The sequence below is a fragment of the Macaca nemestrina genome, chromosome 11, assembly GCF_043159975.1.
Source record: "Macaca nemestrina isolate mMacNem1 chromosome 11, mMacNem.hap1, whole genome shotgun sequence".
NCBI lineage: Eukaryota > Metazoa > Chordata > Mammalia > Primates > Cercopithecidae > Macaca > Macaca nemestrina.
The window spans coordinates 56954470-56971347 of NC_092135.1; the positions used below are offsets into that span (position 1 = coordinate 56954470).

The 16878-nt window shown below is 45.4% G+C and overlaps 1 protein-coding gene across 10 annotated transcripts in view; it reads left to right on the top strand.

Moving 5' to 3' along the window:
• Positions 1-16878, top strand: part of LOC105493193 (tetratricopeptide repeat, ankyrin repeat and coiled-coil containing 1) — a 263922-nt gene that overhangs the window by 200442 nt on the left and 46602 nt on the right. For all 10 annotated transcript variants that reach the window (XM_071072815.1, XM_071072818.1, XM_071072811.1 and 7 more), the window contains 6 exons: positions 782-1063; positions 2390-2541; positions 5212-5443; positions 6598-6764; positions 8790-9397; positions 15739-15847. In XM_071072815.1, the coding sequence (XP_070928916.1) occupies positions 782-1063; positions 2390-2541; positions 5212-5443; positions 6598-6764; positions 8790-9397; positions 15739-15847 (1550 nt within the window). The remainder of the gene's footprint in view (positions 1-781; positions 1064-2389; positions 2542-5211; positions 5444-6597; positions 6765-8789; positions 9398-15738; positions 15848-16878) is intronic.

A 16878-nucleotide genomic window follows, 5' to 3' on the forward strand; every position in this document is an offset into this window, starting at 1 on the left:
GGCCAAGGTGGGTGGATCACCTGAGGTCTGGAGTTCAAGACCAGCCTGGCCAACATGTTGAAACCTCATCTCTATTAAAAATATAAAAATTAGCTGGGCATGGTGGCAGGTGCCTGTAATCACAGCTGCTTGGGAGGCTGAGGTAGGAGAATCACTTGAACCCAAGAGGTGGAGGTTGCAGTGAGCTGAGATCATGCCATTGCACTCCAGCCTGTGCAACAAGAGTGAAACTGTTTCAAAAAAAAAAAAAGAAAAAGAAAAAGACAAAATCCCTTGGACTGTATTGGCGATGTTCTCTGTCTGCCTGTAACACAGTTGTGTGAGGTATACAGCAGCCTCACCGTACGGGCAAAGTGTCATCACACCTGGATGAGAGCAGAGCCCTATTTCTAGGGAAAACATGTTTCTGTTTTATTCATATAGCAGGGAAGAAGCACGACTTAAATGCAGTTCCAGATAAACCCATGAGACATGATTTGGCCCCTTACATGGCTTTCTGTAATCCTCTTTGTCCTTGAGTCCTGAGAATAACTCAAAGCCATGACCAGACTAGAAAGTAATTTCAATAGGAGACTCTGTAGTGTCCTGTTGGTCCAACAGGGTATGATAATTGAGGTATTACAGAAGTATTAACAGAACCAGATTGGAAATGCTTACAGACAGATCCTAGTGGGGGTAAAGCTAAGGATTTAATGTAACACATAAGCAATGATATTTGAGTTTCTTAGTTTATAAAATTATGACATTTTTCTAAAATAATGTTTCTTTTTTTCTTTTGAAGCACGATTTGCTCCCTATAAGCCACAAGACATTTTGTTGAAACCCTTGTTGTTTGAAGTACCAAGCATAACAACAGACTCTGTGTTTGTGGGACGGGATTGGCTCTTTCACCAGATAGAAGAAAACCTGAGGAACACAGAACTGGCAGAAAACAGAGGCGCGGTGGTGGTTGGCAATGTGGGGTTTGGGAAGACAGCAATCATTTCCAAGTTGGTGGCCCTGAGCTGCCACGGAAGCCGCATGAGGCAGATTGCTTCCAACAGCCCGAGTTCATCACCTAAAAGTATGTGTGTGTTTAATTACATGTGTAGTTTATTAACATAAGATAGATGGAGGAAATTGCTGTTCACTTAGACATAAAATACCAATTTTCTTCAAGTTGTTGCAGCTACTATGTAGGTTTGCAATCGTGTGAAGTAAACTATTTGAATACGTCCCTCTGTCATGATGTGTATTCAGCTATAAGCTGGGGCGAGGCCAGTGTTCCCTGATGTCCTCCTGAACTGTAACCCCTTCTTCCTTTAGATACAGGCAGAGTTGGGCCAGTGAGGCCTGATCAAGTGCTCTGGACAGTTTGGGGCCCTGAGAGCAAGGAGTTGGGCTCCTGGCAGAACAAGCTCAGATGGAGTCTAATGTGGAGTTCTTTTGGCACATTAGAACCTGTTTGGCACAGCCTTCGTCTTCTGTATTGGATTTTCCAAAATTATAAAGACATAGGACAGAGTAGCCAAATGTTTGACTATTTACTGTTTATTTCATATGCAATAAACTCACTCTAAACATGGTGAACAAGTGAATCATGCGAGATTTTTAAGACCCAAAATAATTTAATAGGTCAGGCACAGTGGCTCATATCTGTAATACCAACACTTTGGAAGGCCGAGGTGGGAGGATTGCTTGAGCCCAGGAGTTTGAGAGCAGCCTGGGCAACATAGGGAGACCTCGTCTCTACAAAAAACTAGCCAGTCATAGTGGTGCACGCCTTTTGTCCCAGCTACTCAGGAGGCTGAGGTGGGAGGATCGCTTGAGCCCAGTAAATCGAGACTGCAGTGAGCTGGGATTGTGCCACTGCACTGTAGCCTGGACGACACAGTGAGAGTCTGTATCAAAAAAAATTTTTAAATGCCAGGGACGGTGGCTCATGCCTGTAATCCCAGCACTTTGGGAGGCTGAGGTGGCTGGATCGCCTAAGGTCAGGAGATCAAGACCAGCCCGACCAATGTGGTAAAACCCTATCTCTACTAAAAATACAAAAGTTATCTGGGCGTAGTGGTGGGCGCCTGTAATCCCAGCTATTCGGGAGGCTGAGGCAGGAGAATCACTTGAACCCGAGAGGTTGAAGTTGCAGTGAGCCAAGATGGTGCCACTGTACTCCAGCCTGGGCACCAGAGCAAGACTCCGTCTAAAAAAAAAAATTTAATAGAGGAAGCTGGAAACAGTAGATGGCTGTTCTCCAGGGAGGCGAACCTGTGCTGTCATGTGGACCTCTGAATTTTGGAGCATGTTCACTCCTTATTAAGATATGCCCTGGGGCGAATCAAGAAATATAGTCAACACCCTACCCTGCTCCTACTATGATGTACATAATGAAATGGGTCTTTCTCTGCAGCTTCTGACCCCACTCAGGATCTTCCTTTCACCCCGCTGCTTTCACCGAGTTCTTCCACAAGTGCTTCCAGCACAGCTAAAACACCTCTTGGGTCTGTCAGTGCTGAAAACCAGAGACCAAGAGAGGATGCAGTGAAATATCTTGCTTCTAAGGTAAGCTCTCTTGTTTTATGGGAGCCTTCCAGATAGAGAGATTTGCTAGTTTGGTCTCTGAGAAGTAAATTGGAAAGGGGAGCTTAAAACAGAGACAACTGCTTAATGATAAAGTATAGCTTTTGATGAAATAGTGATTAAGTTATCCAGGTAAAAGTATGAATGACAGTATCTGTCTTAAGACATTGGCAGTGGACTTGATCCATGTTAAACAATGGGTTGAGAGTTCCTCAAGGCAGCAGAAGGTAGCATGTGCACTCGCCACAAATCCATGCTTACCTCCATGTGCTCTTCTTAATTTGGTATGTGAGCAGGAAATTGGGAGCTTCTGACTTGACCCAGACCTCTTCCCCTGCACTCTACTGCCTGAGACCTTTGGTTCCCTCAGCTTTGTGACTGAGGTTTCTCGTGAACTTGTAATACAGTCTTCCTTGGCTGGCTTTCCCTTCTTAAATTCATGATCATCAAGATCTTTCTGAAGTTTTTCTTCTGCTCAGCACCCATCACTGGCTCACCAGCCGCACTCCTGCATTAAAGCAGTTACTTCCCTTGCTTCTCGTGGGCTGCTTAAGTTTCCCTGGCCAGTGGTGGTGTGAGTCAGTGGAGCTGGAGAGCTGCTGGAGCCAGCAGCCATGGGGACACATTGTGAGGAGACCCTGCGGGGAGGTTGGTGAGAGCAGCTGAATAGAATCCTGTTCTGCACCAGATCCCTGTCCCTTCTCCTTCCTGGATGATGACTGCTCTTGGGACCGTCAGCCCTGATGCTTCTGACCACTGGTTCAGAACAGTCCTCTGGTCATGGGTGGGTAATTTGAGATGAGTGATGTAGTGCAGGCTTCAAAGCCATCCCTGCTTACAGTGATTTTCAAACTCCATTGACTGTGACCCACATAAGAGAGACATCTAACACTAGTGATCACTCACACATAATCGCCCACATAACTAAAGCATTTTAGAACTATATTTATTCTTATATACTATAATATACTCTAGTATTCCTGAGTTTATTTTTTAAAAATTATGGCTCTAAATTGATTTCATGCCTGTAATCCCAGCACTTTGGGAAGCTGAGGCGTACAGATCACTCCAGTGGTCAGGAGTTCGAGACCAGCCTGGCCAACATATTGAAACCTCGTCTCTACTAAAAATACAAAAATTAGCTGGGCGTGGTGCTGGGCACCTGTAATCCCAGCTACTAGGGAAGCTGAGGCAGGAGAATCGCTTGAACCCAGGAGACGAAGGTTGCAGTGAGCCAAGATTGTGCAGCTGCACTCCAACCCAAGCAACAGAGCAAGACTTCATCTCAAAAAAATAAAAAATAAAAGTAAATAACTAAATAAATAGATTTCATGACCCACTGTTGGGTCATGGAAAAAAAAGCAAAGCTGCTTTTGTGAAACGCCGTGCAAGACTGTGGTACTGGACATCTCATGATGGTTTGCACAAGCTTACAGGATGCTCACGTGTATCCCTGCTAATTTCTGTCCAGGTGAGAGTTGGAGAGCAGCCAGCTTTCCTCTGAGTGTTGACGATAAATTTAATCTAAACCAAAAGTCTCATGGCAGCTCCAGGTTGGCCAGAGGAAAGCTGTTGCACATTTACTTTTGCCACTTGTCTTTTAAAGAGTCTGCAGACCTGGGATCTAATCCCACATCCTTGACTATCTGTGTCAGGTTGGCAAGGCATCTAACCTCAGTGTCTGGTGCCCTCAGTGATGAACTGTGGCTAGTGGTTCTTGTCCTACTTCCTGCAGGGTCTTGCCGCGTCCAGTGGGACAGCAGCAAGGCAGATACTTCCAAAAAACATGTATCTCTTGGCACAAGTGTTTTGCTCTTCTTTGCCTTCCTTACCTTGTACTTGTGTTTCTCCTATCATCCTTCTTTGGAAAAGTATTGGATTTTTCTTCTATCTACTGCATGCCTCCCATTCCCAACACTTCTGTGTCTGGCCGTTTCCTGGCGTCCCTCTCACAAGCAGCCTGCTGATGCTGCAGGTCCCTTGGAACAGAACGATTCCTTTTCCTCTCAGTACCCAGGCAGCTCCCTCTCTCCTCCAACTTGTCTCTCCACATGATGGGCAGAGAATTGGTGATTTCGGGTTTCATTCTTCAGACAGCGTCCCTATTGAACTTCTCCACAGTGTCCCTTGATGCAGTGCGGGTGTGGGGAGGGGCCAACGTCTTGACCCTCTGGACCAGGAGAAGGAGCTGCTGTGACTCTGCAGCCCCGGTCTCACAGCCTCTGGCTTTATCATCTGCCTTTTGGGATCAGCAAAAGGGTTTCCTAAAGAGGTGCTGCTGCTCTTGAGAACAGAAGCCTAGTGAAGATGGCACTTTTTGATGTTGAGAATATTAGGATGGCTTGGAGCTGCTCTAAGCCAGGGTAAATTTTACATTTTATGAATGCTGTTTGCTTATATTCAATACAAAGTAACGTGCTGATTTTTATGCTAATCAAGATGGATTTTGTGGATGCAGTTAAAGGTTCGCAAACCACACAAGGGAAGGAAGGAATAAATGGAACAATTATGCTAACAAATGACCCAGTCTTGGGCAATAGATGGTATGTATCTTGTTATCAGCGGACGAGCAGAGTTGTGTTCCTGTTTGAGATCGCAGAAGGAGCTGTGTGAAGAGGGTGAGGTGACGCTGACAGTTCTGCTTCCCCCTAGGTGGTGGCCTACCACTACTGCCAGGCTGACAACACATACACTTGCCTGGTGCCCGAATTTGTGCACAGCATCGCAGCTTTGCTCTGCCGGTCCCATCAGCTGGCTGCCTACAGAGACCTTCTGATAAAGGAGCCCCAACTACAGAGCATGCTGAGTCTCCGATCCTGTGTGCAGGACCCGGTGGCAGCTTTCAAGAGGGGAGTGCTGGAGCCACTCACAAACCTGAGAAATGGTACCTCATAGCAGCTACCTACAGCCCCTCTCAGTAGTGGTACAGCATACACAGGTGGTCCCCAGAAGGCAGGTGGTCAGTGGGGCCCTGGGGTAGAAGTGAGCTGGAGCAGGGAGAGAATGTGGAAGCGTCAGTGCCCATCCGCTCCTCTTTCTCAGAACCAGCCCCATGAGGTCCCTCCTACACCACCCCTGTGGTATAGTGTTAAAAGGAGCACCCTGATAAGAATGAATGTGATGACTGAGCGGTTCCAAAGTAGTTTGTAACTGTGGGCTATTTAGATGACTTGCACCACAGAAGACTGTTGCGTATTTTGCACTCCTAAGTATCTGAGGGAATAAGTGGATTATTTGGAGGAATTTTCCAGAATATATATTTGTCAGGGCCTCTGCTCAGTTGAATTGAAACCTTAAAGTGACTTCTAAAGGTTTCCATTTTAATTTTTTGTCCCCAACAAGGTATCAGTGACCTGATGGTCCCTTCAGTTTCCCATCTTCTCTCCCCTCACCTCCTCACCTTTTGAGCTTGTTTATCTGCCCACATGGCCCCTCTGCTGGAAGGTGCTAGAGGGATAGAAAACAGATATGTCATCATTTCTTCTCTATTTCCTGGGCAGAAAATCAGCACTAATAAATAGAAAACCAGATTCTGGCTCGCGGAGAAGAGCCCTGTTGGAGGAGTCAGTAGTGTGGAGCTCTCACACTGTGGTTGTGTGGCTTGGGCCAGGCACTTTGCCCTGGGTTGGGGGCAGCGAGGATGTCAGTTTCCCTTCCCTGGAATCCACTAAGGAGCTCTCATGGGGGACCTAGTGACCTTTCTGGATTGGAAGTCTGTTATGTGTTCATTATCTTTGTGTAGCTCACCCCAGTGACAATGGTTTATGAAGAGCTAACTGTATTATATACATGAGTGAGATTCTGCTAACGTATGTCATGCAATATGTTTGTTTTGTGAGAATTGGTTTTCTTTTGGCTCTGTGCTCCAGTTTTCACTATAAATTTAATAGAAAATATGCTTCTGTGAAAACTGTTTCTTGTGCCATATGTAAACCTTTTTAGTTTCTAACATTAAACTGGGCACTAAAATACACTGGGTGTTGCTGTCTTAGAAAAATGTATAATTTCTTAATTTGAAAAAATTATTTTATCCTGTAGAGCAGAAAATTCCTGAAGAAGAATACATTATTTTGATAGATGGCTTAAATGAAGCTGAGTTTCATAAACCTGATTATGGAGATACACTTTCTTCATTTATTACCAAAATTATTTCTAAATTTCCTGCCTGGTTGAAGTTGATTGTGACTGTAAGAGCAAATTTTCAGGTAACAAAGAATTCTCAAATCTTTCTCCAAGTCCCTATATTCCAATTTTACAGTGATAAATATTAATAACATAAAACTGTTGTAAACCATTCAGCTGCTTGAATTAGAAACTATGTTAAGAATTTGAAAAATTAGTCCAGAGAGCCCCACATGGGTGAAACTCTGACCTTTTTAGCTCAAGGCATATTTATCAAGATGTCAGGTAAGTTTCCTGTTGGCATCGAATTGCACATTTTCAAATGGTGGCATCTAGCCCTGGTTACCGTCATGGAGTGTGTGGGGCCAAGAGGCCTGCCAGAGTTTAAACCTACTCCTGCTGGTAGTTATTTGCATGGGTTTGCTGTGGGGCTTTGTGTTTTTTTGAAGGGAAAAATGAAGGTGAAAGATTTTTTTTTTTTTTTTGGAGATAGAGTCTTGCTCTGTCGCCTAGGATGGAGTACAGTGGCATGATCTTGGCTCACTGCAGCATCTGCCTCCCGGGTTCAAGTGATTCTCCTGCCTCAGCCTCCCGAGTAGCTGGGATTACAGGCAGCCACCACCACGCCTGGCTAATTTTTGTATTTTTAGTAGAGATGGATTTTCACCATGTTGGCCAGGCTGGTCTCCAACTCCTGACATCAGGTGATCCACCCGCCTCAGCCTCCCAAAGTGCTGGGATTACAGGCGCGAGCCACTGTGCCCAGCTGAAGGTGAAAGATTTTTAAGGCCTATTCTCAGAAGTCTATTTTTTCGTAAAACTTAAACATGAGGTAACATTTGCAGCAAGCGGTAGGGTGATATTTTTTCCCCTCCGTCTTCCTTTCTCTTGAATCCTGAAATTGTATCTTAACCATTGACTCCTTCTATACCTATCGTGTTTCAGTAAAGACTTTTAGACATTAGGTTTTGATTTTTGCCCTTTTATGATATTTATTTAAAAACAGCATTTGGAATTTTTTCATTATAAAAACTGAAATTATACCTCAGTTGAACTTGATGAGTGTTTTTTGGACATTCAATTTGTATATTTTTCAGTCTTTTTTTACACAGTAAGCACAATTTCGCAATCAGTAGAGCATGGGAACCAGGAACCTTATGTTCCTCTTCTTCTCAGCTGTGTAAGTTTTCAGAGCTTCAGATAGCATCCGTGTAAAATGGGAGTGATTGTATTCTGCCCTCTTTATCTATATTGTTATATTAAATGAGCACATGCATTTAAATACTTCAGAAACAACAGTGGGAAGTCTTTTTAAAAAGGCAAAACTCTTTGCTGTTAGGCGTCAGATGTGCTTAATCTTTGGAATGGGGAAGAGATGGGAAGGGCACACGGGGCTTCTGGGAGCTGAGTATGTTTTGTTTCTGGGTGCTGGTTACACAGGTATACTTAGCAAAAATTAGTGACACTGTGCAATTGTGATTTGTGCACAAATCATATGTTCATATGTTAGACTTCAATTTAAAAGTTTGCTTTAAGAAAGCAATTAATAAAATAACATGCTGCACCAAAGTAGGCAGCTTTGTTAAGATGTGCTATCGTTGAGAGACAGCCCAGGGACCGTCTCAGATTTCCTGGTTGGGTTACATAGCCCCAGTGTTTGATGCATAAAGAAGGATGCCTTTTATCTTGGTGTCTGGCCATGTTCTTAGATGTACAGTGTTGGTTGGTGTTTGTCCTTGTTATATAAGCAGTTGCACAGTGTAAGGATTATGAGTATCAAGTCACCTGCAGAGTCTCACTGCCCTTACTGGCCCTGGCCTCGTTGCCGCTGTCTACACAGGGCTCTTACTCTGCTCGCTAGGCTCAGGGTCCTCAGATGAGGGCCTTGGGAGAGCATTTACTGATTCCATCTCCCATTAGGATTTCTTTCACATAAGCTTTTTATCTTCACCTTATCCTATTACACGTTTTAATACAAAACAATGAGTCCCTGTAATCCATGAAAATCCTCCTTGAAAGAAAACTAGTGAATCTGGTTTAAAATGCTGCTAAAATAAAAAAGGAATCTCTGTAGAGTGACACTGTGGGTTTTTGTTTTTTTCCCCCAGGAAATAATAAGTGCACTGCCGTTTGTCAAGCTTTCCTTAGATGACTTCCCAGACAACAAAGACATCCACAGCGACCTGCACGCCTATGTCCAGCACAGGGTGCACAGCAGCCAGGACATCCTCAGCAACATCTCCCTGAACGGCAAGGCTGATGCCACGCTCATTGGAAAAGTGAGCAGCCACCTGGTGCTGCGGAGCCTGGGCTCTTACCTGTACCTCAAGCTCACCCTGGACCTCTTCCAGAGGGGCCACTTGGTCATTAAGAGCGCCAGCTACAAGGTGGTGCCTGTGTCTCTTTCTGAGCTCTATTTGCTGCAGTGCAACATGAAGTTCATGACCCAGTCCGCCTTTGAGAGGGCACTTCCGATTCTCAACGTGGCCCTCGCATCCCTCCACCCCATGACAGACGAGCAGATCTTTCAGGCTATTAATGCCGGCCACATCCAGGGGGAGCAGGGATGGGAAGACTTTCAGCAGAGGATGGACGCCCTCTCCTGCTTCCTCATTAAGAGGCGAGACAAAACCCGCATGTTCTGCCACCCATCCTTCAGGGAGTGGCTTGTTTGGAGAGCAGACGGGGAAAACACAGCCTTCCTGTGTGAGCCCAGGTATGACAGGCGCTTTCTGTCAGCTCTTTGCAGGGAATCTCGTGTGCACTTGGGGAAAGGATTTAAATGTGATGCACGTGTCTCAATGGAAAGGCAATCCAGAACGACTAATTCAGTGTTACTGCTTTGTTTTCTTATTTTTCCTCCTTTTTGGCAGAAGGATGGGCAATGGGGAATTCTCTATACAGAAGCTGCCTTGTAATTGCTAGTACTCCCTTATGGATGGTACATGTGGATAAAAGGGAAACTGGGTGGTGCCTATGTGGTCCTTCCTTGCTGTCCATTCTCTCATGGAGCCCCGTCCCCTCCCCCACCCAGCTTCTGCAGGGTCATGCATGGGAACATGTGAGATCAGCTCCCAGGAACAGGGGGCTTCTCTAAAGGGTGTTCCCTGTGTGTCTGCTAACTGTCATGGGTCCTCAGCACCTCCACTCCCCCACTACTCCTTGAACATGGAGTGATTTGTCCCAGGGATCAGGTGTATCTGTGAGCCCAGAGGAAGCACCATGATCCAATCTAGCCTCCTTGCTCCACACCCCTCACCCTTCGTCAGTGAGCTCTGTGTGGCTGACTGGACCAGGCTGGGTTGCAGTTCTCCTTGCTGCCTGGGCCACTGTTATCACAGTGGAATGGGGAAGGAAGCCTGTCTGCTGTGTGGCCTCGTAATAGCGTGAGAGGTCAGAAAGTTTGAGGGTGCAGATGCTTTCAGATATATGTATGGCAAGCCCCCAACTTCCACTTGGCCCTGGCTTTGGCCTGTGTCTCTGCTGTCTTGAGTGGCTTCTGCTCTCTGTGAGCCAGAATTGCCCCCTGCTCTAGTAACAGAGCTGGCAGGCTGCTCAGCTGACCCCTTAGGCATTTGACCAGATGCTGGGATCCAGAATGAAGAGGCGAACAAGCATTGGTGAGCCCTGCGAGCCTCACAGCCACTTTCCTCCCTGTGAATATTGACTGAACATCCATCTGATAGGCCTGGCTGCTGTTCATGTTGGGGTTCTTATTATTTTCTTCAGTAATGCTGGTTGAAGGTTTGTTATCTTTTGAACCTGGTTTGGGGCAATAAACTAACATCCATATGGTCTGGCTAAATGTTTCCTTATTTAGCCAGACCATAATAGCTAGGTGAAACGTGTGCTATGACATTTCTAGCCAAGTCAGATTACTTTCTAGGGAAAGTCCAGTCATTTTCTAGGAAGACTGGCTATAGTTGGGTTTGTAGAGACATAAAAACAAATTGAAAGACTCCATCAGGACTGTAGGTTGTTACTGGGTTGGAGGCTAAAGTGGCTGGACTGTAGTCTTCATTAAGCTTCACTTCATTTTGGGTATTGGTGGGCCTTGACGTTACGTAGCCTAGGCCAGAGCTAGGGTGGGTGCCTATAGGCTCCTGAATGCCACTGTGTTCTTAAAAGCAGTTGTGGGGACATCCCCTGAGGCAGGACCCTGGACTAGGTGGAGGCATGAGAGGCACCAAGGGTACAGAATTTAAGGAAGCACCCACTCCTAGGGTGGTGCAAGTTGTTGGCATTTTCCCAAGACCCCTGTAGTATTTGAGTTTCATTCAATTGAGAGGATATAGAACAATGTTGGAAGGAAGCTACTGGATTCAGTTCAGCAACAGTTTTTGTTATATGCAGTTATGTGCAAAGTACTGTGGCAGACACAGGAATTCCTGGAACGAGGACCCTGCTCTCAGGGCTTCCTACACAGGGCAGGGGAGGCAGGAAGTGACATGCGAGAGGGAGGCACACTTCTTGTGGACCTCACAAGAGGCAGAAGCTTCCAGTGGCAGTAGAGGGGCCTGGGGAGGTGATTTTAAAAAATGGTGATGGTGGGTTGGGCCTCGAAAAATGGTAGCATTTCTTCCCCCACTCCCAATTGATGTATTTTTGCCGTAATTATAAAGGGAGAAAATTTCAACCCCCAGACAAGAACAGTTCACTTTTTATTTCTGCCGCATTTTAAATAATATACCAACCATCTTTTTCTCTTGGAATTCTTGTCGGGGTTTTTACTCGTCACAGGCATTTTACCAAGCTGTTAGAAGCCTTAGAAAAGTGTCATTTTCATTTTCCATGGTTGTGCAAACCTCCTAGGAGGCAAATTATCGTGTACTTCACTATACCCTTGTTGGATTTTTAAGTTGTTTCTAAATTACTTACAAACAGAACAACCTGTCATGTCTTGGTGCCTTACAGATCTGGATTCAAATCCTCCATTGATTGTGTATTTTTCTGTGCATGAAATATATTTTAATTCTCCATGCCTGCCTTCCTTAGCTATAAAAAATGAGTGTCTTCTCACTGAGTGTTGGTAGCTATTAAATAAGATCTTAAGGCGACGTACTACTTCCTGTCTCTTCTTTCTTCCCTCTTATTTTTGATTATGCCCTAGGTTAGCATTCCAGAAATAGAATTAAGAAGTTAAAGAATAGTTTGAGTCTGGCCAGGTGTGGTGGCTTACGTGTGTAATCCTAGCACTTTGGGAGGCAGAGATGGGTGGATCACCTGAGATCAGGACCAGCCTGGCCAACATGGTGAACCCCGTCTCTTTAAAAAAAAAAAAAAAAAAAAGAGCCGAGTCTGGTGGCAGGCACCTGTAATCCCAATTGCTTGGGAGACTGAGGCAGGAGAATCGCTTGAACCCAGCAGGCGAAGGTTGCAGTGAGCCAAGGAGTGCGCCATTGTACCCCAGCTTGGGCAACAAGAACGAAACTCTGTCTCAAAAAAAAAAAAAATAGTTTGAGTTTTCATTCATATCCACCTAGACTTAAACATATTTACATTTTGCAATATTTGCTACATATGTTTCCTTTTTTTGTTGATGTTAAATTGTAAGCATGATATTTTACTTTAAATAACTGAATATTCATCTTAGAGATATTTTCATACTTAACCATGCTATTACTGCACCTAAAATATTAATGCAAATTCTTATTAATCTTAAACATTTAGCCATGCTCAAATTTCTATTTTTTAGTATGTTCACATCAGAATCCGAAAAGTCCATAAAATACATTCGATTGTCTCTTTTAATCTATAGTTTCTCTTCTCATCTTTTTTTCTTTTTCCTCACAATTTATTTGTTTAAAAAGAGCAACTGGGTAGTTCGTCCTGTATAGTTTCCTATAGTCTGAATTTTGTGTCCTCATGTTGTTTTTTCATGTGTTCCTCTCACCCCTATTTCCTATAAATTGGTAGTGAAGTTTAGAGCTTGTTCAGAGTCTATGTTTTTAAACAAAGACACTTAGTAGGTGGTGGTGAGTACCTCTCTCAGGAGGTGCATGACATCCTCGTGTCTCTGTAGGCACTAGAAGCCACTGATGACCGTTTCTAAGATCCATCACCTTTTTTTTTGGTTGCACAGGCAGTCTCATCTAGAACAGCCCCCTATTAGCTCTGTTCTCTGTTAACTCGAGAGTGAATAGGTTGTTAGTAGGTAGGTAGAACAAGGCTGTTGAAGACAGGAGGAGCTGTTGAAGACTTTGCATCAGAATGAGGAGGCCACATTCTGCAACAGCAAATCTAGGTTGACTTGACCTTTTTTCATGGAACAGAGGAGAGGAAAGAGCTAACAGAAGGAGTGTGCAGGGCACAGAGTGTGTGGGGCCTACTGTACCAGTCAGGAGTGGGGTCTTGGGGGGGACTGGGGATAGAGACAGGCCTTGCTGACATGAGGTAGCTGTTGTGGCTTGGCCTCATGGGCAGAGTAGAGGAAGAGGAGTCAGAAACTAGGTGTGGCTTTGCTCTGGAGAAGGGTAAGAAAGGCAGGCGGTATGCAGCAGGTTTCGCAGGGACAGGGCTGGTTTTAGTTGTCAGCAGTTGAGATTGCAAGATAGCCGTCTGTCCCAGGCAGACAGGTTCCAGGGGCAGGGTGGGTCGGCAGTTTGGAGGAGAAACTGACGGTTGAAGATCTAGCATCACTGACGGAGAGGTGTCTGGCGTGACTCAGTGAGGAAGCTCATGTCATTAGTGAAAAGATAGCACTGGGCTTCCAGGGCGTGGAGGAGGGTTTCAAGGAGGGACCTTACGGATGTAAAGTGTTGCCAAGAGGTGAAGGGAAATGAGTGTTAAGAGGAAGCCATTGGATTTTCAGTGAGGGAGGAGGGTCCTGGATCCTTAGGAGACTCTGACCATTGAGTTGAGAGGAGAGAAAGGAGGGAGCCAGCATCTTGGGATGGGAGGTGGAAGGGCTTAGGGGACGGGTGGTTTTGTTTGTTTGTTTTTTAATAACACAGGAGATTGGGACATTGTCGGAAACATCACGGAAAGATAGTGCAGAGAAAGATCCATAAAGAAGGAGAAATTGGGAATGCGAGGAGGAGGGAATGGGACCTGAGCGATGGGGCAGGTTGCCTCCTCTTTGTTCCTGTGGAATCTGTTCACAGCACCCAGTTAGCTAACTTGCGTTTCGTTTGCGTGTCCCCTCCCATCGCTTAGAGCTTCTCAAGGAAGCACCTTGCATTGTTCCCCATAAAATCCCTGCCGTCAGACGTGGTGCCAGTGATAAGGTGTAGCTGTGAATGAATGAAGGAGGACTCAAGCTCTACTGGTTAAGAGCACAGGCTCTCCTATCTGACCAACTTTAATTCAAATCTCTGCTCTGTCATCTAACCATGTGGTCTTGGACAAGTTGCTTTACCTGTTCAGGCCTCTTTCTTCATGTAAGCATATGGGGGTCATAGGATTGTGCAGGTAAATGTATCAAGATAATTCAGTTAAGTTTCTGCATCTGGCATAGAGTAAGAGCTTGATACCTGGAAGCTTTGGAAATGAACAGAATCATGAATGCAGATGATTTTAGAAGGGGATTGCTTGGTTTCAAGAACAAGAGGGCAGAGAGGAATGATGAGCAGGGTTGCAGGAGCATAGGTGGGGAACAGTGGCATGGGGAGTTATCTCCTCAGAGAGGTGGGATGCCCTGTGCTCAGCTGGGAGCACTGGAAACCTTAGGCCCGGCCACCAAGGGGTGTGTTGTCATTACCCTATAAGGTGATACTTAGTGTGTCTTTGTGATGGACACAGTTGGCCTGGCCACAGAGCTCAGCCAGCTGGGAGACTTAGGAGGACTTAGCCTGTGGTTGGGAGAGTAGCCCGCAACTGACATGATTTGGGCCACATTGAATCCTGGGATCAGTCCATGGGTAGGACCTGGGGAGACCTTGGGGGCCTGGAGCACTAGAGAGATGCCGACAGCGGTTTCCATGGGAACAAGGGAGGAGGGGAATCCCAGGGTCAAGATCTGGGACGTAGAAGGTGTCCAGGGGATGACAGGGCATGTGCTCATGGGAAAACTTCAGGCCATTACAAGACATTGGACGGGACTCAGTGGGCAGTGTGGGCTTAAACGTCATGCCCTCCCCTGTAGTATAAAAACCGATTCCTTGGCCTCCACCTGCCTTGATTTCCTCATCTCTAACATGGTTTATAACCTATTTGAGAAGCAGGCATGCATCTGGATAGACAAATGCACTTTAAATAATGCGTGCCTTTGATCCTAGATTAGCAACTAGTAGGAGGATGCATCTGGCATAGAGTAAGAGCTTGATACCTGGAAACATCACATATATTTTAAAATATATGTAATGTTTATCTTTTCTTCCCTCCACAACTACCTGCTTTTCCGCAATCAAACTGCTCAAAGTTGACAAGATGATAGAAATGAAAGTAATTTACATTGCATAGAAGTCACTGCTATTGGAATAAGCAACTCTGTGTGTCATTTAGAAATTAATTGGCTCCGACAAAGGCATGGGGTCCACAGGAAGACAGTGAATCCTATGGACATAGAGGGCAAATGGGCAGGATGGCCCTTTCAGAAAAGGGAAATGGGCAGGATGGTACCTTCACAAAAGGGAAATGGGCGCTATTGGTTGGATGTCAACCATGTGCCAGCCACTGCAAACCCACTTAGAGGCCTTAGCCTTCTTCTCACCACAAGGACTTGTGTGCCATCCAAGCCTAGAATTCTCTGCTTTCCTGATCATGAGCTGTCTGTCACCTAGCATGGCCTGGCTTTTCTCTCCTTCCCACTGTGAGGCCTTGTCTTTTGTCTACCCCCAGGGGTGGTGATCCTGAGGGGACCTGAAGGCCAGGCCCAGGGATGGTTCTGTGCTCTGTGTCTATTCATGCATGCATCCCAGAAACACATTTAAATATTCACCAAGTGCTGGGCACTTTGCTAGGCATTATGACTCAGACGAGACCCTTAGCCTCCCAGAGTTTACATCTTTGTGACAGACATAAATCAATGACTAAGGCAATGGGTGGTAAATTGAGAGTGGGTCTGCAGTGTGGTGGAATGGGCTCTTCTGCTATGAGCCTTTGTATTCCTTCCCCTAGGAATGGGCACGCGCTCCTGGCATTCATGTTCTCGCGTCAGGAGGGCAAGTTGAACCGCCAGCAGACCATGGAGCTCGGCCACCACATCCTGAAGGCACACATTTTCAAGGTGAGATGCACACCAGCTTGGGGAAGGGTTTCTTTGTTGTCATTTTGAGGTTTTGCTTTGGAGATTTTAGAGAGCTCTGTCAGCCATCCAAGAAACACTCCACGCACCTCAGCCCAAATGCAACCTCCTCCTGCCTCCCCTCTCCAAAAGTAACCACTGTTCTGACTCAGCCTGGGCATTTCCTTGCATCTTGCTATAGTTGATTGCTCAAGTGTATATCTGAGTGCTGGAGTTAAGTTTTACTTCTTCCCACCTTTAAATCTCTGATAAGTTTCTTTTTATCTAAAGGCTCCACTTTGTTCATTACTTTTTGTTTCCTTGTTATTGATTTGTCTGAGAATCTGAGTTCCTTGACCTGTGTGATTTTATACCACCTGGACTTTCTAACTGTGTGCTTGTTTTTCATGATGCAGTTTAACATGTTCCTCTTTCCCCTGGGTTTTCACAGGCTTAATCACATTGATCATTTTTTAGGATGTCAAGGTTCCAGTTGTAAGTTTCTTATATCAGAAGGCACAGCATTTGTGTTTGCTTCTCATTTTGTGGTGCCATCAGTCATTTCTGGTCACTGCCTGGACTTATTCATTCGCGGTTACACCTGGTGATTTTTTTATTTTTTTATTTTTATTTTTTTGAAATGAAGTCTCGCTCTGTTTGCCCAGGCTGGAAAGCAATGGTGCGATCATAGCTCACTGGGCTCAAGCAATCCTCTCACCTCAGCCTCCCAAGTAACTGGAACTACAGGCACGCATCACCTTGCGGGGCTCAGATGGTGATATTCTAATTCTGTCATTTATTCTTCCTCTAATTTACTTCCAACATGGCAAAACCTTGTCTCTACTAAAAATAAAAAAATTAGCTGGGAGTGGTGACATGTATCAGTAATCCCAGGTACTTGAGAGGCTGAGGCATGAGAATCACTTGAGCCTGAGAGGTGGAGGTTGAAGTGAGCTGAGATTGCACCACTGCACTTCCAGCCTGAGCGACACAGCAAGACTCTGACTCAAAAAAAGAGAAACTCTCATCTGCCA